At 40.6% G+C, this 23312-nt stretch overlaps 1 protein-coding gene across 1 annotated transcript in view; it reads right to left on the bottom strand.

Moving 5' to 3' along the window:
- The window catches only part of CASP8AP2 (caspase 8 associated protein 2), a 31262-nt gene extending 13555 nt beyond the window's left edge, over nt 1–17707 (bottom strand). Inside the window, exons 1-5 of the mRNA XM_069487803.1 lie at nt 17686–17707; nt 4863–4945; nt 3151–3219; nt 1809–1909; nt 1210–1284 (exon numbers count right to left, since the gene is read on the bottom strand). Coding sequence (XP_069343904.1) covers nt 1210–1284; nt 1809–1909; nt 3151–3219; nt 4863–4917 — 300 coding nt within the window. The 5' untranslated portion in view covers nt 4918–4945; nt 17686–17707. The remainder of the gene's footprint in view (nt 1–1209; nt 1285–1808; nt 1910–3150; nt 3220–4862; nt 4946–17685) is intronic.
- Nucleotides 17708–23312: the final 5605 nt, after the last annotated feature.

The following is a 23312-nucleotide window of genomic DNA, read 5'->3' on the forward strand; positions in this document are numbered from 1 at the left end:
CTAAAAAAAAAAAAATCAGAATAGGACATGACATTTCTTTTTTTTTTTTTTTTTTTGAGACAAAGTCTCAATTTGTTGCCCTTGCTAGAGTGAGTGCCATGGCGTCAGCCGGAAGTTTGAGGTAGCTCACAGCAACCTCAAACTTCCGGGCCCAAGCGATCCTACTGCCTCAGCCTTCCGAGTAGCTGGGACTACAGGCATGTGCCACCATGCCCGGCTAATTTTTTCTATATATATTTTTAGTTGGCCAGATAATTTCTTTCTATTTTTAGTAGAGACAGGGTCTCACTCTTGCTCAGGCTGGTCTCGAACTCCTGACCTTGAGCGATCCACCCGCCTTGGCCTCCCAGAGTGCTAGGATTACAGGCGTGAGCCACCGCACCCGGCCGGACATTACATTTCTAATTTTTGCAGCACAATCACAAAAAGGGTCATTCTGTCAAAATTGTGAATTATTATTTTTCACCATTTTGGGGGGAATACCACTTGTCTCCAAAAGCATTTCTAATAAATCTGTTTCTCAAAGCCATTCTCTTTTAAACCATCTGTCATTATGTCTAAAATTTTCTATTACTTAATTATATATATATATATATATGTATATGTATATATATATATTTTTTTTTTTTTAGGCAGAGTCTCACTCTGTTGCCCAGGCTAGAGTGCCATGGCGTCAGCCTAGCTCACGGCAACCTCAAACTCCTGGGCTCAAGCAATCCTCCTGCCTCAGCCTCCCGAGTATCTGGGACTACAGGCATGCACCACTGTGCCCGGCTAACTTTTTCTATATATTTTTAGTTGTCCAGCTAGTTTATTTCTATTTTTCAGCAGAGACGGGGTCTCACTCTTGCTCAGGCTGGTCTTGAACTCCTGACCTCAAGTAATCCTCCCGCCTCAGCCTCCCAGAGTGCTGGGATTACAGGCGTGAGCCACTGCACCTGGCCGTATTACTTAACTATTAATTGATCTAAGTCTAACAGATCTTTTATGTCAATGTCATTTAACAAATAAGCACTTTTCCTATATCAATTTCACCGACTCAAGAAATAATCCATATTTGCCAGATTTGCTATTTCATTTAATACTAAAAGCACCTTTATAAACTGCCAACACTTTAGCATTTTAGTTTCTATTTATAACCAAAAAAATTTTTAAGTATTGATTTCAAAATTTTCGAAGGCAAAAATAAAATATTCATTATAATCCTACCTGTGTCTGTATTTCCTTAAATTTTTTCATCAGCTCTTTCATTTGCAACTGACATTTTCCATATTCTGCCTGCAACTGTTAAATATAAAAGGCCTAATTTAAGGATCATTTTAAATTATTATCTTAGCTTAAGTGACATTTCAAAATATTGAAAAATTTGCAAATCAATCCACTGAGAAGTGTAGATGAAGTCTATTTCTAATAGGTATTTGGTGAGATTACTGATTTTTTAAACTCCAAACCTTAAAATGCAAATACAGTAGAAAGAAATGTTAAGTCTCAGGACATTCCATGCAATATACAACATAACTTAGTACAAATCATGAAAAGATTAAAATGTTTTAACACACTGATTGCCTGTTGAGGTATCATACAATCAGACACTTAAATTTAGTCAAGCAAAGTTGTAACTAAAATTAGACAAGTATTCAGAAAACATTCCTTTAAAAAGCAGATCTGAAGGCAGAAACAGACTTAAATATTCTTTTAGTCTAAGACCTGGTTCCTAAACACAGAATATGTAATAGTAAGCTGCTGAGTGCTCTTTCGGAGCTACAAAAGAGTAAGTAACTGTCCTTATTAACTGTGGCAACCCATACGTCATTATATGTTGCCTCCTTTGCAGTTCCTTCTTCAGTCAGGATTTCTTCATATAAATCTAAACAACTTCTTGATGGTACAGAGGATTTGGAACAACAATCTAAAAATAAACAAATAAAAAAGCCTTACATTACAATATTTGTTAGACTTTTCGATGTTATGTCTATTTCAAAGGCTTATATATTTCTCTACTACATTTCATTTCTCCTACATTCGAACTTTACACTGATTTCACAGATGACTGGAATGACTAGAATACCAGTTTACCTAAAATGATTATGTCAACAAATCAGGTGTGAGGATCATATCTGTTCAAAACTTTGAGAGATTTGATTATGGAAAAGGTTTCTAATTTGTTTTGTTTCCTTTTTTTGAGACATTCAGTTCTCACTCCTCTGTCATCCAGGCTAGAGGGCAGTGGTATGATCATTATCTCACTGCAGCCTCAAACTTCTAGGCTCAAGTGATTCTCCTGCCTCAACCTCCTGAGTAGTTGGGGCTACAGGCGCAGGTGCCACCACACCCAGCCAATTTTATTTTTTGTGGAGACAGGGTTTCACTACATTGCCCAGGCTGGTCTTGAATTCCTGGCCCCAAGCGATCCTCCTGCCTCAGCCTCCCAAAGTGCTGGGATTACAGGCATGAACCACTATGCCCAGCCAAGATTTTTAATTTGGATAGGTCATTAGACTCTCCGCATATCACTCTTAACAAAATATTCATAATAACTACACTTTTCAAATGTTCTAATATCATGTAACACACAATAGTATGAGTAGAAATATACACACAGACACCAGCACTGGTTGCATTTAATTAGTAGAAAATATTTTTCCACTAGGTCCAATTAGATCTGAGACCTAGATGAATAAAAAATGTCTGTGCTAATTTATACATTTTTTTAGATGCAAGGTCTCACTCTATCACCCAGGCTGGAAAGCAATGGCACAATCACAGCTCACTGCAACCTTGAACTCCAAGGCTCAAGTGATCCTCTCACCTCCTCAGCCTCCTTAATAGCTAGTTCTATAGGTATGCACCACAATGCCCGGCTAATTTTTAAATACTTTTTTAGAGATGGGGTCTCACTATGTTGCCTGGGTTGGTCTTAAACTACTGGCCTCAAGTGATCCTCTGCTTCGACGACCAAAAGTGCTAGGATTACAGACGTGAGCCAATGCACCTGACCTAATGTGTTTTACTGATCAAGCTTTGAGCAAGAAAATAATTATCCGAGTATAATCATTTCTAAGAATGGGCAAATACCAGGAATTGGTAACAACAAAACAAACACAACACACTAACCAAACAAAATGAAACTATTTTATGGAATTTACATACCAGAAACAGCACTGTCCAATCCAGCATAGATGTCCAGTGAACCTTCATCACTATTTTTAAGAGGGGAAGCTGTAAGAAAAGCAAAGACTAGTTAAAACTGACTTTATAAACTGAGGTTTTTTCCATTCCTACTCTGAAGGACCAGGAAAATACTTCATTAGTTTTGCTCCAAAAAAGAGGCAAGTTTTTCTACATATTTATAAACAGGAAGATTTTGGCACATAGATTTATGCCTTGACTACCTCAGATTTAGACTTAAAAATTTGCTTTCAAAAATATACTAGTGGGGGAGGGCGGGGCCTTGCGGCCCTGCAGCCTCATCAGGCTCAGTCCCCTCCTTTAAAAAAAAAAAAGAAAAATATACTAGTGATTAGCTGGGCATGGTGGCACATGCCTGTAGTCCCAGCTATTCAGGAGGCCAAGTCAGTCAGGAGGATTGCTTAAGCCCAGGAGTTTGAGGTTGCTGTGAGCTAGGCTGATGCCATGGTACTCTAGCCCGGGCAACAGAGTGAGACTGTCTCAAAAAAAAACTAGTGAGAAGCTTCCAATTCTAGTAATAACAGTAGTTTCTATCAGACCAAGCATCCTGCAGATAACAACTATAAACACTAAACAAAATATTCACAGCTATCTGAAGAGATAGAGAGCAACCCAAAGGTGGCAAAAACTGGAGGGGAGACAATACCTGAATGAAGACAGCATTGCATGAGTTCCCCGTTCCCCTTTTATTACTGCTTTTTGTTGAAGGACAGGCCCTAACTGGAGCCACGCTGGGCACTGACAACTCAGATAGAAACTTCTAGTCCTAATAGCTTAAAGAGTCAGAGAAAAGACTTTGGGGTGATAACAGCAACTAGAAAGTGAGAGGGAAAATCCAGGAATCCATACAGAGGATTCCTCAAATGCTCCTCAAATCTCTGGGTGATTCCCCAAAAAGGGCAGAACTCCAAAAAGCCAGCTAAACCTAAAATATTTGAACAGAGATTTCAGTTGCTATCTATTACAGGAAAGACAGAAGTGCAAGCTCAGCTAAGTTAAATACCTGCTAAAATTAAAAATAACAACATGCCTGTAATTCCAACTACTCAAGAGCTTGAGGACGGAGGATTGCTTGAGGCCAGGAGTTCGAGACCAGCCTAGGCAACATAACAAGACTCCATCTCAAAAAAACGAAACTTAGCCGAGAATGGTGGTGCATACTTGTAGTCCCAACTACTCGGGAGGCTGAGGCAGGAGGATTGCTTGAGCTCAGGAGTTGAAGACCAGCCTGAGCAAGAGTGAGACCCTGTCTCTACTAAAAATAGAAAAAATTAGCCGGGTGTGATAGCATGTGCTTGTAGTCCCAGCTACTTGGGAGGCAGGAGAATCGTTTGAGCCCAGGAGTTTGAGGCTGCAGTAAGCTATGATGACGCCACTGCACTGTAGCCAGGGCAACAGAGTGAGACTCTGTCTCAAAAAAGAAAGGAAAAGAAAAGAAAAATCATTAACATTCATATTGGCAAAGCTGCTAATTTGATTACATTTTAGAGGCTTGAAAGCATACAATAAGAAAGTTCACATTTACTAAGCACTCCTATGTGCCAGGCATTTTATGGTATTAATTCACTTATATATGAAAACAAAAGTTGGTGACAGTTTTTCCAATGAGAATAAGTAAATGATTTTATAATTTAAAAAATAAATTTGGAAAGACAATTAAAAGTAGCTCTTACCAGAAAAGACATCAAAAAGACTTGTTCCATCACCATTGTCATCATCTGCTGCCATGATCCTATTTCCTTTTGATAGTTGACACCTAAGGTATTATATATAAAAATTTTCCACTGTTAAAATCAACCTCACAATTCAGAAAATAAAACCTAGCTTCAAGTTAAAAGGCAACTTTCAAATTTGGACACACTGAATAAGTTTCACTCTCTACCATCCTTAAAAGCAGACTCAAGATATAACAAAATATCTGGCTGGTACGATGGTAGTGGTTTATCAGAACTTACTAATATTAGTGTCACTAAAGTTGGTATACAACCCCCCCACTGCTAAATTTGACTAGCTTAAAAACATTTTTTTTTCCAGGCAAAAGTCAAAACTATAAAATGGGGTGGGTGTAGTGGCTCAGACCTGTAGTCCTAGCACTCTGGAAGGCCGAGGCAAGAGGATTACGTGAGCTCAGGAGTTCGAGACCAGCCTAAGCAAGAGTGAGACCCCCATCTCTACTAAAAATAGAAAAATTAGCCTTTTCTAGTGACATGTTCCTGTCGTCCCAGCTACTCAGGAGGCTGACTGAGCCAAGAGGATCACTTGAACCCATTAGTGTGAGCTATCATGATGCTACTGCACTCTAATCCAGGCAATAGAGCAAGAACCTGTCTCCAGGAAAAAAAACCCACTATGTGCAGACAGTTGGTGAATTCTACCATATCTTCAAAGAACAGATAAATGTTAATCTACTCCAGACAACAGAAAAAAGTTGTTTGCTAACAGGAAAGTAATTTTTTGAGGTTAGTACAGCCTTACCATCAAAACAGGTCAAGGATAGGACAAAATAGAAAAATAACAACACAGAAAAACTACAAGCCAATCCTTCTTATGAACATGGGAAGAAATAACCAAAAAAAAAGAAAAAAAAAGAAAAGAAATCAGCCAACTGAATCCAGCAAGATATTAAATAAAAAAACACTATGAACAAGTGAGATTTATCCCAAAAATTCGAGGGTGGTCTGATATTAAAATTGCTTCCCACAGACTTATGGATTAGTAATTCTGATACTGATATAAATGGATCTTGGAACTGAACAATTGAAATAAATAGGTGGTAGATGGTGGGAGCCAGATTTCTTACTATTGAAGTGGGAGGTTATAGAAAAGCAAGAGAACAGGCTAGAATGATCCATGAGGTAAGGAATTAGAGTTGAAGACATCTGTAAGAATCACATGATTAACTTACTATAGATACAGATAATTAGATACAGAAATTTTTGTAGATGAGTATATATTAATATATGGGCTAGTATATACACATGTATTTCTTTACCTCAAAAGACGTAAAAGAAATGATACCCCAGTAGCAACAAGCACACCTAGTACCCAGATCTTGATGTCTAATATTGTTCTCCATTAAAATGAACCAGGTTCCTTGGAGAAATAGCTGATTCTAAAAATGGGCAGAAATACACAAGATAAGCATGGGGCATCTTATCATGCCAGAAAGTGCGTGCTCAAAAAAAAAATTGACGGGCATATGTCAAAGGGGCACAGGAACCAACTGGAAGAGTTCCCAATGGCTAAATCTAGAACAATTTGAGCAAGAAAAGTAGTATTAGGTTGTAAAGTAGTACTTGATTATAATGCAAAGTATAAAATAAAAAAATATATATAAATCCATACTGATATAAGTAAATTAGCAAATGAGAAGAGACAAATTCTCCCTGCAGAAGAATTCCAAATAAATTACGTAGATAGTCCACCCTAAAGGAGAAAGAACAAAACCTCACTCCTTAAGTGTGGGCTGGGCATGGTGACTTCCTTCCAAAGGGTACACAGTATGGCAAGGGAGAAAAAGAATAACTTCATGGTAAAGAAACCTGACAAACACTACTTCAGCCAGCTGATCAAGGTCAACGTTAACAGTCATAAGTTATGTTGATAGTATGTACTCGTAACATGATGTGATGAAAATGGCATTTTACCTCTATGATCTTCTTCCCCAAAACCTATAATCCCAACCTAATCATGAGAAAAACAACAGACAAATTCTAATAGAGGGGTATCCTATAATATACTTTATCAGTACTCCTCAAAACTGTCAAGCACATCAAAAACAAGAAAAGTGAGACAATGTCACAGTCAAGAGGAGCCTAAGTCCTACTGTGAGCAAGGACTGAGGAATATACTTAAAAAAAAAAAAAAAAAGAGGAGCCTAAGAAGACATGACAACTAAATGTAAAATGATGTACTGTAACAGAAAAAGGATGCACGTGGGGTAAAAACTAAGAGCCAGGTGTGGTGGCTCATGCCTATAAACCCAGCACTTTGGGAAGCTGAGGCAGGAGGACTGCTTGAGGCCAGGAGGGTGACACCAGCCTGGGCAATATAGTGAGACCGCATCTCCACAAAAAAATTTTTAAATTAGCCAGCATGATGGTGCACGCCTGTAGTCCTAGCTACTCAGGAGGCTGAGTCAGGAGGATCGGCTGAGCCCAGGAGTTTGAAGTTGCAGTGAGCTATGATCATGCCACTCTACTCCAGCCTGGGCATCACAATGAGACCCTGTCACTTAAGGAAAAAAAAAAAAAAAGGAAATCTGAATAAACCATATACTTTAGTTAATAATGAATCTTTGTGACTAGCCTAGGCAACATACAGAGACCCAGAGACCTGGTCTTTATAATAAGTTAAAAACTTAGCCAGGTGGGGCAGCTTGTGCCTGTACTCTATAGTCCTAGGTACTCAGAAAGCTGAGGCGGGAGGATTGCTTGAGCCCAGGAGTTCAAGGTTGCAAGTTCAAGGAGAGTTCAAGGAGATCACACCACTGCACTCCAGCCTGGGTGACAGAGTCTCTAGACCATGTCTCTAAAAAAAAATAAACGAGGAAAAAAAAAAAAAACCCTGGTGAAACCATAGAAGCATTTCCTTTAGAGACAAATATGCTTCTATTTGAGAAAAACAAAACAATAAAATAAAAAGGAAGAAAATGAAAAGAACTAGAAAGAAAAAAACAAAGCTGACATTATTCATACCATGATCACCTATGTAGAAAATCTATATTTTATTGCAACTGGTGTTTGGCAAAGTTGCCAAATATAAGATTAATACACAAAAGCATCAGCTTTCCTCTGTACCAGCAAACAATTTTAAAATATAACTGATGAAAAGATATTATTTATAACAACAAAACCATAAGGTAGACAGGAATTAATCTAATACAAGATGTGCAAGACTTTTATGGAAAAAATAATAAAAAACCTAAATCAGGGATCTGAAAACCTCTTCTTAAAGGGCCAGATAGGTGGCATGCAGACCTTTTGGTCTGTCACAACCACTTAACTATGCCACTGTAGCTCAGAAGCAACCACAGACGATATGTAAACAAATAGGTGTGGCTGTGCCCCAACAAAACTTTATATACAAAAACAGGCAGTTGACCATTGATCTAAATAAATGACAAAATATCTCAATCATATATGGGAAGACTCAACAGCAAAGCTGGCAATTCTCTCCCAAATTTACCTATAAATTCAATGTCATTACAAACAAACTTAACAAGCTAACCATAAAATTCAAATTGAAGTGCAAAGGGTCTAGGAGAATCTGGACATTTTTTTGTTTTGATGAGGAATGACCAAACTTTTTATTGAAGTATGGTCATTTGTCACTTAACAATGCAGATATGTTCTGAGAAATGCATCCTTAGGTGATTTCATCATTTTAAGAACATCATAGGGCCGGGCGCGGTGGCTCACGCCTGTAATCCTAGCACTCTGGGAGGCCGAGGTGGGCGGATCGTTTGACCTCAGGAGTTCGAAACCAGCCTGAGCAAGAGCGAGACCCCATCTCTACTAAAAATAGAAAGAAATTATATGGACAGCTAAAAAAATATATATATAGAAAAAAATTAGCCGGGCATGGTGGCGCATGCCTGTAGTCCCAGCTACTCGGGAGGCTGAGACAGGAGGATCACTTGAGCTCAGGAGTTTGAGGTTGCTGTGAGCTAGGCTGACGCCACGGCACTCACTCTAGCCTGGGCAACAGAGTGAGACTCTGTCTCAAAAAAAAAAAAAAAAAGAACATCATAGGCAGTGTGGCTCATGCCTGTAATCCTAGCACTCTGGGAGGCTAAGGCAGAAGGATTGCTTGAGGTTAGGAGTTTGAGACCAGCCTGAGCAAGAGTCTCTACTAAAAACAGAAAAAATAAGCTGGGTGTGGTGGCATGCACCTGTAGTTCCAGCTACTCGGGAGGCTGAGGCAGGAGGATCGCTTGAGCCCAGGAGTTTGAGGTTGCTGTGAGCTAGGCTGATGCCATGGCACTCTAGCCAGAACAACAGAGCGAGACACTGTCTCAAACAAACAAGCAAACAAAGCCACTTGGTTTATGGAACTTAGGGGTTTTGGGGGTTTTCTTTGAGACAGGGTCTTGCTCTGTCACCCAGGCTGGGCTGCATTGGCACTAATGTAGCTCAGTGCAACCTTGACCGTCCAGCCTCAAGCAATCCTCCTGCCTCAGCCACCCCAGTAGCTGAGATTACAGGTGTGTGCCACAGTGCTCGGCTAATTTTTTTTTTTTCTTTTACAGAGACAAGGTTTTGCTATGTTGCACAGGCTGCTCTTGCACTCCTAGCCTCAAGCAATCGTCCCACCTCAGCCTCCCAAAGTGCTGGGAACACAGACATGGGCCACCCCCTCAGCCTTATGGCACTTTGTTACAGCAGCCTGAACAGCCTAAGACAAACATAAATACAGAAAAGAACACAAATCATAACTATATAGGAGCATGATTTTTCACAAACTGAACACATCCACTTAACTACCACTCAGATTAAGAAACAGATCATTACAGGACCCTAGAAACCCTCCTCATGTGCCCACTATCCACTCCCAAATGTTGGCAAAGATGTATGGAGAATGAAAGCATACACCTTGCTTTGTAGAGATAGGACTTGCATGTCTATGGAGGAGTGGGGGATATCTGTGGGAATGTGTACAGATTCCAAAAAAGAATACCATTAGTAAAATCTTTAGAGGAAAGCTTCATTAAGGTATATATGAAGAAATGTAAATAAAGCAGCTTGGAATGGGCCTTGGATAGAACAGGATTAGAAAATATGACTGTCAAATTTCATTAGAGTCAGACAAAAGATAACTAAATGTCAAGCCAAGGAATCTGGGCTTGATCTTTCAGAGAATAGGAGCACTGAATGTTTCTGAGTCCGAAACATCAATATTAAGAAATGAAATAGGAAGGTGAGTATGTGGAATGAACTGAGAAGACAAATGTGTTGGAAAAGAAACTGGGAGGGAGGCTACTCTAAGAGACCACATGGATGAGGACAGTAAGAATTTAAAGAATGTCTATAGGAGGAATTATAATGGAAGAAGGCAAATAAGGTGAATGGCTGGATTATCTTCTCTTGCCTCAATTCACTCTCAAGCTAGAAGTTTCCACTATCTTTGACTCCACTTTCACTTCAAGTAGTCACAAATTCTTAGTGATTTTATTTTTAAATGTCTCTCAAATTTAATGTCTCCCTTCCCACTCACAATTATTATTGTGGTTTCAGATGCAATTATTACTCAAATTATTATAAAAGTCTTCTAGTTTCCATACTATCAAAATCTTTTTCCTCTTATTTTCCACACTGAAGGCAAAATTAATCCTGTTTATATCTAGCCTGTGTTTCACTCCCCTGAAGGTAAAAACAAAACGTAATTGAGTTAAGCTTCCCTAGAACAGAACTCAAGGACTTTCCAGAAATGCCTATCTATCTACTTTTCTGTCTCACACTGCTCCTCCCCTCACCTACTCCACTAAACCACACAATAGATTCTGTTCCACAAGAGCACATGTTTACACAATGCAAATTAGCTCATACATTATTGAGAAACAGGGAAATGATGTCAGTAAATGATGTCAGAAATTATGTTGGTCCATACAGGATTATTCCCAGGATATTAAAATTTTCTACCATTAATTAATAGCAGCTAAATGCAAAGCACCAAAGCTGAATGTAGCAAACTCTGAAAGAATTTAATTCTGCATGTGGTGCCCTTAACATAGATGCCAACCACTCTCCTTTCTTTCTCTTTTCTCAATAAAGACACAGGCTTTTCTTACAAGGGCTTAAGCATGGTTTCCCTCAATCTTTGTGCAAAAAACAAAAACACACAATTTTAAGGCAATGAGCCACAACCGTCCGATCTGTCACCACAGTATTTCACATAAACCTGCCACTGCCTCTACACCTACAACCTCTGATGCATTATGTCCCTCAATTTTTCCTTAATCCTCCTTCCATCAAGTTACCTTCATCTTTTCTTTTCTTGTCGGAAAGACCTACACTTATTATTTATCAGAAATTTAACATCTTTTTAATAGTACCAATACTTTAATGAAAATTATCATTGATCCTGTTTGTGCTCCACCTGCATTTTTCCATAAACCGTGTTTTGCCAAAACTTAAGGTTCTCAAGAATGCATACATCACAGGGGAGCAGGAATGTCTGCACTTACAGTTCCTAAAATATACCATGTACTTCAATTCCACAATATCTTGCTTTGTTCATTCTGTTTCCTCCTAGTATGCTCATCCCCTTCCCAAATCCAGCAACCATAAAAGAGAAGACTTTTTTCTTTTTTGGAGATGGGGGACAGAATTTTGCTGTCGCCCCAGCTAGTGTGCAATGGTATACCTCACCACAACTTCAAACTCCTGGGCTGAAATAAACCTCTTGCCTCGGCTTCCCAAGTAGCTGGGACTGCAAGTGTGCACCACTGTGCCCAGCTACGTTTTCTATTTTTAGTCGAGATGGGGTCTCACTCTTGCTCAGGCTGGTCTCAAACTCCTGACCTCAAGCAATCCTCCCACCTCAGCCTCCCAGAGTACTAGAATTACAGGAGTGAACCATCACACCTGGCGATCCTTTTCTACAGAGTAATCCTCATTCTCTTTTTCTATCAACGCACTGAACACATATCACTGCAGTTAGCAACCTCTATTGCAATCACTTGCTTTTTAAACCAGTTGTTCTTAGCTTTTAGCATGCATTAGGAACACTTGGAGAAGTTAAAACGTAGTAAGACCGATATGGCCCATTCCCATTTCTGATTCAGTAGGTCTAGGGTGAGGCTTAAGAATTTGTATTTCTAACAAGTTCTCAGATGATGCTTTGAGAACTAGTTTTAGACCAGTGCTGTCCAATAAAACTTTATATAATGATTAAAATGTTCATCTGTCCAATATGGTAGCTGCTAGCATCACATGCAGCTATTGATACATGAAGTATGCATAGTGAGACTGCATCTATTAGTTTCCTATTGCTGCTCTAACAAATTACCATAAACTTAGTGGCTGAAACACGAATTTATTATCTTACAGTTCTGGACATCAGGAGTCTCACTGGTCTAAAATCAAGACGTTGGGAGAGCTGTACTCTTTCTGAGAGTTATAGAGGAGAATCTGTCCTTTGTCTTTTCCAGCTTCTAGAAGCTGCCTACATTTTTTGGCTGGTGGCTCCTTCCTCTACCTTCAAAGCCAACGGCACACCATCTTCTTTCCTCTCTGACCTATCTTTCCATAGTCATGTTTGTTTCTCTCTCTCTGTGTGTGCTTCTGTCATCACGTTGACTTTTTTAACCTTTGCCCTTCTGCTTCCCTCCTATAAGGACGCTTGGGAGTTCACTGGGACCACCTGCATAATCCAAGATACTCCACCATTTCAAAATCCTTAACTTAATCACATTTGCAAGGTCCCTGTTGCCATGTAAGGTAAGATATTCACAGGTAGTAGGTATTAGGATATGGGCATTCTTGGGGGGGCCATTATTTAGCCTACCACACTGATGAACTGATTTTTAATTTTAATTAATTTGAAGTTAAATAGTCATATGTGGCTAGAAGATACTCTATTGGATAGCAGTTAGACCATGAGCAATTTGAAGGCAGGGATCAAGTTTTATAAATCTCTATATTCCCAGTACTTAATACACATATATTAAAATAAATGTTTGCTGAATAAACAAGGAAACCAGACCAAAAAAGACTCAACCAGCCAAAGTACATGTCTAAGTTCATTAAGTGAAGCTCATAGTTCACTACCAAGAGGATCCCACTGGCCCTCACCCAAAAACTAGTCTCATTTACCATGAAAAACTCACATCTAAAGGACTTCACAGAGCTGGGCTTATTGCAACTTTAGTAACATATAACTAGCTATAATACCTACTGGGCAGTTACAAAAATGTACTTGAATACTTTCCTAAGGTTATGAACTCCTGGACATCAATATCTTATTTTCTACAACTGCACAAGCACAAATTATCTCTTTGGGTTAAATAGTTGATGGTGGCCGGGCACACTGGCTCACACCTATAATCCCAGCATTTGGGAAGGCTGAGGCGGGAGGACTGCTTGAGGCCAGGAGGTGGAGACCAGCTTGAGAAACATAGCAAGACCCCATCCCTACAAAAACAATTTTAAAAGTTATCCAGGCTTGGTGGCGTACACCTGCAGTCTTAGCTACTTGGGAGGCTGAGGAAGGAGGACCACTTGAGCCCAGGAGTTCGAGGCTGCAGTGAACCATGATCGCACCACTGCACACCAGCCAGGGAGACAGCAAGACTCTATCTCTTAAGAAAGTTTAAAATAAAAAATAAATGGTTGATGGGCGAAAACAAGAGGGTAAGGGATAAAGAGCAAGTACTACCATAAAATGTAGGGGTAATAGATCATATAGACTCCCCTGCTGCCTCCTCAAAGTACTTGAAAATTAGGAACTGCTTGTACTAAAATACAAACAAACTGTTAGCAACAAGATGCTGAAGGTGGCCAGGCGCGGTGGCTCACGCCTGTAATCCTAGCACTCTGGGAGGCCGAGGTGGGCGGATCGTTTGAGCTCAGAAGTTCGAGACCAGCCTGAGCAAGAGCGAGACCCCATCTCTACTAAAAATAGAAAGAAATTATATGGACAGCTAAAAAATATATATAGAAAAAATTAGCCGGGCATGGTGGTGCATGCCTGTAGTCCCAGCTACTCGGGAGGCTGAGACAGGAGGATCGCTTGAGCTCAGGAGTTTGAGGTTGCTGTGAGCTAGGCTGACGCCACGGCACTCACTCTAGCCTGGGCAACAGAGTGAGACTCTGTCTCAAAAAAAAAAAAAAAAAAAAAAAAAAAGATGCTGAAGGTAATGAACACATTCCTGTATGTACAAACTCACCAAGTCCAAAACAAAAGGAAATCATCTTTCCATCAACACCACTCAACTCCTGCCACCTCTATTTCTTGAAGTAGCACTAACATACCCTAATAGACTACTGATGCTACCTCCAAAATGTTTCTCCCATTTACCCCCATTCTTGCCATTTCAATTTGTTTCAGGCTCCCACCACAGCTACCTAATTATCTCCCTACTCCAAATACATGCTACATACAACTATTGGGTTAGTTCTTCTGTAACAATCCTGCTCACACCACTTTCTACTCAAAAACTTTCCATTACTTCCCAATGTCTGGTGAATAAAGAACAAACTCCTTACCCTGATATACATGGGTGCTTCCCTTTCTAGCCCTGTTATTCACTATCCCAAAGTTTCCAAACTCCCAAGTTTCAATTAAATTGAGATCCTATTTGCAAACATACTTCCTGAAACCATCTCCCCACATCTGTTTCCCACCACATCGACCTATGAGTTTACAAGCAAGTCCAGGTGTGAAGACTAGAATGTGTTGAAGGCAAAATTAGAATGTGAGAAATGATGTTTTAAAAAGTCAGAAGAGGCCGGGCGCGGTGGCTCACACCTGTAATCCTAGCACTCTGGGAGGCTGAGGCTGGAGGATCGCTCGAGATCAGTTGTTCAAGACCAGCCTGAGCAAGAGTGAGACCCCATTTCTATTAAAAATAGAAAGAAATTATATGGACAACTAAAAATATATATAGAAAAATTAGCTGGGCACGGTGGCACATGCCTGTAGTCCCAGCTACTCAGGAGGCTGAGGCAGAAGGATTGCTTAAGCCCAGGACTTTGAAGTTGCTGTGAGCTAGGCTGACACCACGGCATTCTAGCCTGGGTAACAGAGCAAGACTCTGTCTCAAAAAAAAAAAAGAAAAGAAAAAGTCAGAAGATGTATTATACAAAAAAGATCCTTGGACTTCATCTAGTAGGGAATGGGGGAAACCACTGAAGGTTTTTAAAGCAGAGAAATATCATAATCAAATCTGCATTTCAGAAATTTAAAACAAGAGAATGGAAAATATTAATGGCAAGGGAGATGGAATAGGCTTTTAAAACAGAGGAGAAAACAATGAGCTTTCATGCTAAGTTATTAGTAGTGGAAATAAAGATAAGGAACAGATCTGAGAGGTTTCTGTGGTAGATCAACAAAATTCAATGGAAAGTATACTCAAATGTCCAGTCTTCCCCATTTCAAATTGTTCTTCACACCACAGCCTAAGTTGTCTTTTCAAAATGCAAATCTGATTATGTTCCTTCCTCTGCTTAAAAACCCTTCAGTGATTCCTTGCTGATCTTAGGGTAAAAGACAAATTCTGTCACAATTCTGTGTACAAAGCCTGCACGACCTAGTCTCTGCCCACCCTATCAGTGTCCATTTGCATCACTCTCCCCCACTCCCCAGCAGTCTTTGCTCTGATCATACTGGCTTTCTTTTAGCTCCTGAATCTGCTATTTGTTCCGTCCCACCATGGCGCTACTGCAGGGAGTGCTCTTTCCTCAATGCCTCTCTACCTTCACTTAACTCTTCTTTGGTATTTTGGCTTAAGTAATTTTAAGCCTCCCCTGGCCACTCTCTCTCCCCACTAGGTCAGGCCCTCTGTCATAGATTCTTTCCCAACATAACCTCTTCTCACAGTTTATGATTACATTTTTGTGGGATTCTTGGAGAAATGTTCATCTCACCCACTGGACTATAAGCTCCATGAAGACCAGGACCATCTCTGTTCTGTTCCCCAGCTCTCACTGTATCCCCAACTCTCAGCACAGGGCCTGCCAGGTTGGTACGTTATAAAAGAGTATCTGTTAAATTAATGAAATTCCCAACTCTGAATTTTCTAGCTTAGACAATAAGGTGGATAGTCACGCTTTCAATTGCAATGGAGAACCAAAGAAAACATGCTTAGTTATCTGTAGGACAATCAGATGAAAATGTCTAACAGAGAGCTGGAAATAGTATGTCACACAGAAGATGTGGTAGGTATTATGATTTGGGACTCATTATCATCTTGGTGATAGTTGAGATTACACTCTTGCAAATACAAAGGACAATAACTCGCCTGGAAAGAAAGGGAGGAGGCAAAGGAGGAGGAAGAATGTGTCACAATCTCTTGGGAAGAGGAACTTTTTCACACTTGCTCTCACCTTCCCCCATTTGAGGATCTCAATATCTAATGAGAATTGTTACTGATAGGAGAGATGCACCTGTAAAAAGTATAGAGGCAAAATTTTTTGAGAGCCATAATGATTTAAAGGAGTTGCAGGCTCACTTATACACAATCTTTTTCAGAACAATTGTAATGGATTCAGATGTGAAAGCAAAGTAGATGAAAGAAGGATCACTAGCCTTTTATGATAGGACAATGTCTTAAAAAGCAGTCTGAAGGAAACTTATTTTTTTTAAATTGAAAGAAAGAAACAAGCATTTGTAAAGAAAAACAAGAAAAAGGCAGGGGAGAAAGAGAGTCTGTATTTTGGGGCTCATGGGAAAAGCAAACTAATACAGCAACATCCCAGAAGATGTGAGGGGCAAAAACTAACAAAAGGTACCATATATTGCACACTAACTATGTGTCAAGGACTGATCTAAATGCTCTAAGTACATTATTCATTTACTTTAAATCCTCCCCAAAGTCCTATGATGTCTATACTATTCTTTTTCCCATTTTACAGATGAATAAACAGATACAGATGATTAAGAAATTTACCCTAGACAAACAGCTGGTAAATGCCAGAGCTAGGATTAGATCCCCAGGTCTGTCTCTAAAGCCAGAAGACCAAAACCAAGAATATCCATTAGAGTATAAATATTTTTTTGAAAGGGGACCATCTCTTATAAAACGGCAGGAAACACTAGAAGCTAATTGGGGGTAGGGGGAGATGAGAGGATTCTTGCCCTTAAAGCCTCTGTCCTCCTCCAATCAAAGAGGCGCAGAGGGAGATAGGGGAAGGGCCTTGAGGAGAGGCGAAGGCTGGGTGCTGGAGCTGTGGAGAACAGAAAAGACCAGGGAAGAGTCAAAGAATCAAAGACAACTTGATCCCTGAAGCACAAATCATGAGATTCTGAGAATTCTACATCCACGTCTGAGCTAGGGCCTACTATGTGTCAGGGATGGCTCTAGACGCTGTAGAGATGAAGATATACAACTTCTCAGGCATAACACCTTCGGAAACAACCAACATCAATCATCACCTGATACTCAGGGAAACCCATTTGTCCACTGAACCGCAACCAAAAGCATTTGAGAATATATTCCAAGGCGAGATTGGGCTTGGGGGGCAGGGGCAGGACGAGCGGTCGGAAGGGCAATTTCTAGGTACGTTCGCCCCCAGGCCCCGCCTGGACCCTCTCGAGGAACCACAGAGGGACACCGGCTGCAAGCCCCGACGCTGCACCGAGGCGGCGAGAACGAGGCTACCTGCGGCTCCCCGTACGTCAGTCACGGCCCTTCCCCCGCCGACCTGGCCGCTCTAAACGGATTTCCTCTCACTCTCTGGCTTCCCGGGCGCCGCTGGCCTTAGCCTGGGGGGCTACCACGCCATGCAACCTTTTCCCTAGCAGCCCTGCGGGGACTTGGCCCCCACAGCAACTTACCCGCCCTGCAGGGCCCAGGACAGCCCGGGCTCCTCTCTCGACACAGAGGTCTCCCTAGCATCTCCACCAATACCAGAGCTCAGTCAGGACGCGGAGGCGGGACTGAGCGCCTATGACCAATGAGATCAGACGCAACGCACGTATTGGCGCTGGTAACTAGTTCCCGCCTTTGGAAGGGAAAAAAAAAATAACACAGTTGGCGCCAAACTTCCGTAGTCTCCTGCAGGTCTGAAGTCGAAGGGGCGGGGTGTCAGGTGGCAGCGAGGCGACGGGGCGGGGCTTCACTGAGGTAGGGGCGGGGTCTACGAGAAGCTCGTTAATGAAAGGGAAAGTAGGCTCTGAGAAGTCTGTCGTTTGTTTAGTCCTTTATTCCTTTATTTAGTCCTTTATTCCTGAATGTAGGCTGCGTGCTAGACATAGTGCTGGGCTCGATTATGATGAATAAACTTGTTCCCTGCCCTCAGAGCTTTCCTGGATGAAGGGGAAACTCGGTGTGGGAGCTTCGGGGAGATCCTAGTCTACCTAGTGCGGCAGGAGAGAGGAGAGCTTTTTAGAGGGTAGAATACCTGAATTGTCTTACAGAACCTGTGGGAAGAGGGTACTGGTATGTCTGGCTTCAGGAGCATGGCCAGCGCCATTTATTTGTGGGGACGTAAAACAAAGAGCCACCCTTCCTTGGTACTTCTAGACTCTGCCTGTCTTAATCCCTGTTTCCTCTTGTTTGTCCATTTTAGTCTTCTCTCTTTCTCTCCGAGACAGGGTTTCACTCTGTCGCTTAGGCTAGAGTACAGTGGCATCATCATAGCTCCCTGCAACCTCCAAATCCTGGACTCAAGTGATCCTCCTGCCTCAGCCTCCCAAGGAGCTGGGACTACAAGCGCGCCACCCTAACCAGATAATTTTTCTGTTTTTTGTATAGACAGGTCTTGTTTTGCTCAGGCTGGTCTAGAACTCCTGGCCTCAAGCAATCTTCCCACGTGGGCCTTCAAAAGTGCTAGGATTACAGGCATGAGCCACAGGCCAGGAATCAATATATATTTTTGAAGAGGACAGAGAGGACTGGTGAAGTGGCTCATGCTTGTAATCCCACATCTTTGGGAGGCTTAGGCGGGAGTATCCCTTGAACTCAGAAGTTCAAGGTTGCCGTGAGCTATGATCATGCCACTGTACTCCAGCCTGGGCAATAGAGCAGGGACCTTGTTTAAAAAAAAAAAAAAAAAAGAACAGAGAAATGAAACACTGTTTCATGTTTTGTGGAGTCTGAACTTGAAATTGCAAATGTATTTAAAAAAAAAAAAAAAGCAATTCCTAGAGATGTCTATGTACTTAAACGAGGTAATCTCCGAGGTATAATGTACATGATATGCCAGCTTTTGCATAAGAAAGAATACGAGAAAGACCATACATGTATTTGCTTGTTTTTGCATAAGAAACACTGGAAGGATAAATTAGAACCTAATTAAAAGGGTGATTTAGGCCGGGCGCGGTGGCTCACGCCTGTAATCCTAGCACTCTGGGAGGCCGAGGTGGGCGGATCGTTTGAGCTCAGAAGTTCGAGACCAGCCTGAGCAAGAGCGAGGCCCCATCTCTACTAAAAATAGAAAGAAATTATATGGACAGCTAAAAATATATATAGAAAAAAATTAGCCGGGCATGGTGGTGCATGCCTGTAGTCCCAGCTACTCGGGAGGCTGAGACAGGAGGATTGCTTGAGCCCAGGAGTTTGAGGTTGCTGTGAGCTAGGCTGACGCCACGGCACTCACTCTAGCCTGGGCAACAGAGTGAGACTCTGTCTCAAAAAAAAAAAAAATAAAAATAAATAAATAAATAAATAAAAGGGTGATTTATATGGGAAGTAGACTGGGTGGAAGGGATAGAGAGGGAAGGGAGAGTTCTTTGAATATGCCCTTTTTAAAAACCTCCCTTTATGTATTTTTATAGGCAAATATACATGCATGGCTTTGGCTTTCCTTCTTCTTTTTTTGAAGACAGGATCTCACTCTGTTGCCTGGGCTAGAGTGCAGTGGCACCATCATAGCTCACTGCAACCTCAAACTCCTGGGCTCAAAGGATCCTCCTGCCTCAGTATCCTGAGCAGCATGGACTATAGGCCTGTGCCACCACACCCAACTGATTTTTTTTATTTTTTGTAGGGACAGGGTCTTGCTATGTTGCCTAGGCTGGTCTCAAACTCCTGGCCTCAAGCAATCCTGCTTCAGCCTCCCAAAGTGCTGGGATTATAGGCATGAGACACCGTGCCCAGCCTTCTTTTTCTAAATAACAGCTTTACTGAGATATAATTCACACACCATATAATCCACCCAATTGTTGAGTTTGCCTTTTTATAACCTTTTACTTTTGAACTATGTAACTGTTTCTCATATTAAAAGATTGAATTAAATCAGAAAGAAAAATGCTAAAATGGAAAATAAATTTTAAAAATTAAACTGTGTTAAAAAAAAAGAAATAGAAACACAGAGAAAATAGTTATTTCAAGTGACAGAGTGTTCAGACTGTTGGGAGACAAAGTTGCAAACGTAAGAAGCCATGTTTGCTCATTTACGAAGCCCCTGATTCTGTGACCACCTGCAGCTCCCCACACAGATGTTTTGAAGACAAAACAGGGTACAGCATATGGCTCCCAACATCTCTTGCTTGAGTCACTATATTCCTTAAAAGATAAATGACTTTAGTCCTTGCCTTTTTCTGTACATAAAATAACAGCTGACTGGGTTATTGATTACACCTTTGTAATCTATAAGCAGATGTACTCTTGTGCCCAAACTTTGATGTGATGTTTTATATAATGAACTTCCATCACCTGTATATAAGCAGTGGTCTGAAATACTGTGCTAGAGCAGTCTGATATAACCTCTCCAAAGGACTGCTCCCAGGCTGTAGGCCTCAGTCTATAGTCCTCAGTAAGGCTGTTGGATGAAACTAACTTTAGCTCTTTAAAAGCCTGAATTTTTTTTTTCTTAATCAGTACTGTACATCATTAGTTACATATATTCTAAGGACAAAAGGAACTGCAAAGATATCTTATCCTTCCTGTAGTAGTGTTATATTAATAGTATTGAGAATGTAATTTTGAAACTATTTTATGTATGTTTTAGAAGAAATATGTAATATGCTAATATTTTTTAGGAATCAAGATTTTTAGTGAGAAAAGAAATTCAAACAAAAAATCAAAAAATTAGGAGAAAAAGCCTGCACTGTTATATATTAATTGGAAATGGTCAACACGAACTCATGACTTTTAAAAACATGTATTTCTTAGTTCTGTTCTTTAAAGGGTCTGGAAGAAAAAATACCCTATTAGCAATACCTCCTTAGCCCACCTAAGATCTAGCTCGCCATTTCTAAATACTATTTCCCCATTAAAAGGGAAATCTCCTGCTGGAACTCTCCATTGTCTGAATGGGTCAGCCCCTAAGGGCAGAGAGAAGTATAAAGAGGGAAGGAGAGTACATCTAAAGAAGCAAACATTAGATATTCAGCACTCTCAATGTGGGTACTAATAACTAGTGTTAACATTTCCACTGATAGCATTATACATAATTTTTAGAAGTTCCTTAACTCAAATAATTTAGGTGAAAGTGCTCTAGAAAATTCTGTCAGAAATCTCAAAAAGTAAATCCAGTAGTGGTAGATAAAGATAACTGCAAATTCTTTGCTACTCCCCGCTTGACAGGTAAACTCTAATTCCCTTCCTCATGAATCTGGGCTGGCCTTAGTGACTTGCTTAACCAATAAAATACAATGAGAGTCATGTTCTACAACTTCCAAGATAAGCACATAGAAGTCCTGCAGTTTCTATCCAAGCTTCTTAGAACACACACTCTGTAACTCTGGGAACCTGAGCTGTCATGTAAGCATTACAATTGTCTGTTCTAGCTGAGCCCACTTCTAGCCATCCCACCAAAGCACCAGACCTGTAAGTGAAGTCATCTTGGACCCTCCAGGCTAGCCCATCCACCAGCTCAGTACACTGAATGTCCTCAGTCAACACCTCATGGAGCAGAAGAACTGCCCAGCTGAGCCTTGCCCAAATTCCCATTACTAAACATTGTAAAACGGTTGATGTTTTGATTTGTTATACAGCATTAGATAACTTATAGAATAGCAGTGAATGACAAAACATGGAGAATTTTATTAAAATTGTTGCATAAAATGTGAGAATAAAAACCACAGGACTTTAATGTTTGATGAACTTAAATAATCAATCCCCTTTATAGACTATAGTTAATTAAATTCCTTTCAATATTCTTAACTCCATTTATAGATGTAATACATTTGATCTGCTTTAAACACTTCAAATGCTATCAGGGCAACATAAAAACACCAACAAATAAATCAGTTGTAAGTACCCAAACAACTCCTATAATGCCAACAAATTTAATGGATGGGGGGGTGGGGCCTCACGGCCCTGCAGCCTTGTCAGGCTCAGTCCCGCCCAGAAAAAAAAAATAAAAAAATTTTTAAAAATAAATAAATAAATGGATAAATGTAGTAAATTTCAAGTTTTCTTAAACATTTTAATACTTTTACAACTACAGTTAACTTCTCTTATTTTATTTTTATTTATTATTTATTTATTTTTATTAAAATTTTTTTTGAGATAGGGTCATGCTCTGTTGCCCAGGCTGGTCTCAAACTCCTGACCTTAAGCAATCCTTCTGCCTTGGCTTCCCAAAGTGCTGGGATTACAGACATAAGCCACCATGCCCAGCCTATTTTTATTAATTTTTTAGAGGTGGGGTTTCACTATGTTGCCCAGGCTGGAGTGCAGTGGTTATTCACAGGCACAATCATATCTCACTGAAGCCTCGAACTCCTGGGTTCAAATGATCCTCCCACCTCAGCCTCCCAAGTAACTGAGACTACAGGCACATGCTACTGCCACAGCTTACTTTTCAATTTAATTTAAAATTTTTTTTAAGAGGTAGAGTCTTGCTCTGCTGCCCAGGCTAGAGTGCAGTATTGTGATCATAGCTTACTATAAATTCAACTCAGGCTCAAGCAACCCTCCCACCTCAGCCTCCTGAGTAGCTAGGACTATAAGCACATACTGTCTGAGTAGCTAGGACTACAAGCACACACCAGCATGCTGAACTAATTTTCTTATTTTTCATAGAGACAGGGTCTCATTATGTTGCCCAGGCTGTTCTCAAACTCCTGGCCTCAAATGATCCTCTCACCTTGGCCTCCCAAAGTGCTGAGATTAAAGGTGTGAGGTACTGCCCCTGGCTTACTTTTCAATTTAAAATCAAAAGTCTATGAATAACAACAAAAACTAATGTATTTATCTGCATTTCAAAGTAATAATATATCTACTCAGAAAAGAAAAAAAGGAGCTAGGGAGGTCAGTGGCTAACACCTGTAATTCCAGCATTTTGGGAGGCCAAGGTGGGAGAATTGCTTGAGGTCAGGAGTTGGAAACCAGCCTGGGCAATATAGCAAGACCCTATCTCTAAAAAAAAAAAAAACAAAAAACACACAACTTAGCCAAGCATGGTGGCACCAGCCTCCTGTCCTAGCTACTCAGAAGGCTAAGGAGGGAGGATCACTTGAGACCAGGAATTCCAGGCTGTAGTGAGATACGATCACACCACTGCATTCCAGCC

The sequence above is a fragment of the Eulemur rufifrons genome, chromosome 15 (assembly GCF_041146395.1).
Source record: "Eulemur rufifrons isolate Redbay chromosome 15, OSU_ERuf_1, whole genome shotgun sequence".
Lineage (NCBI taxonomy): Eukaryota > Metazoa > Chordata > Mammalia > Primates > Lemuridae > Eulemur > Eulemur rufifrons.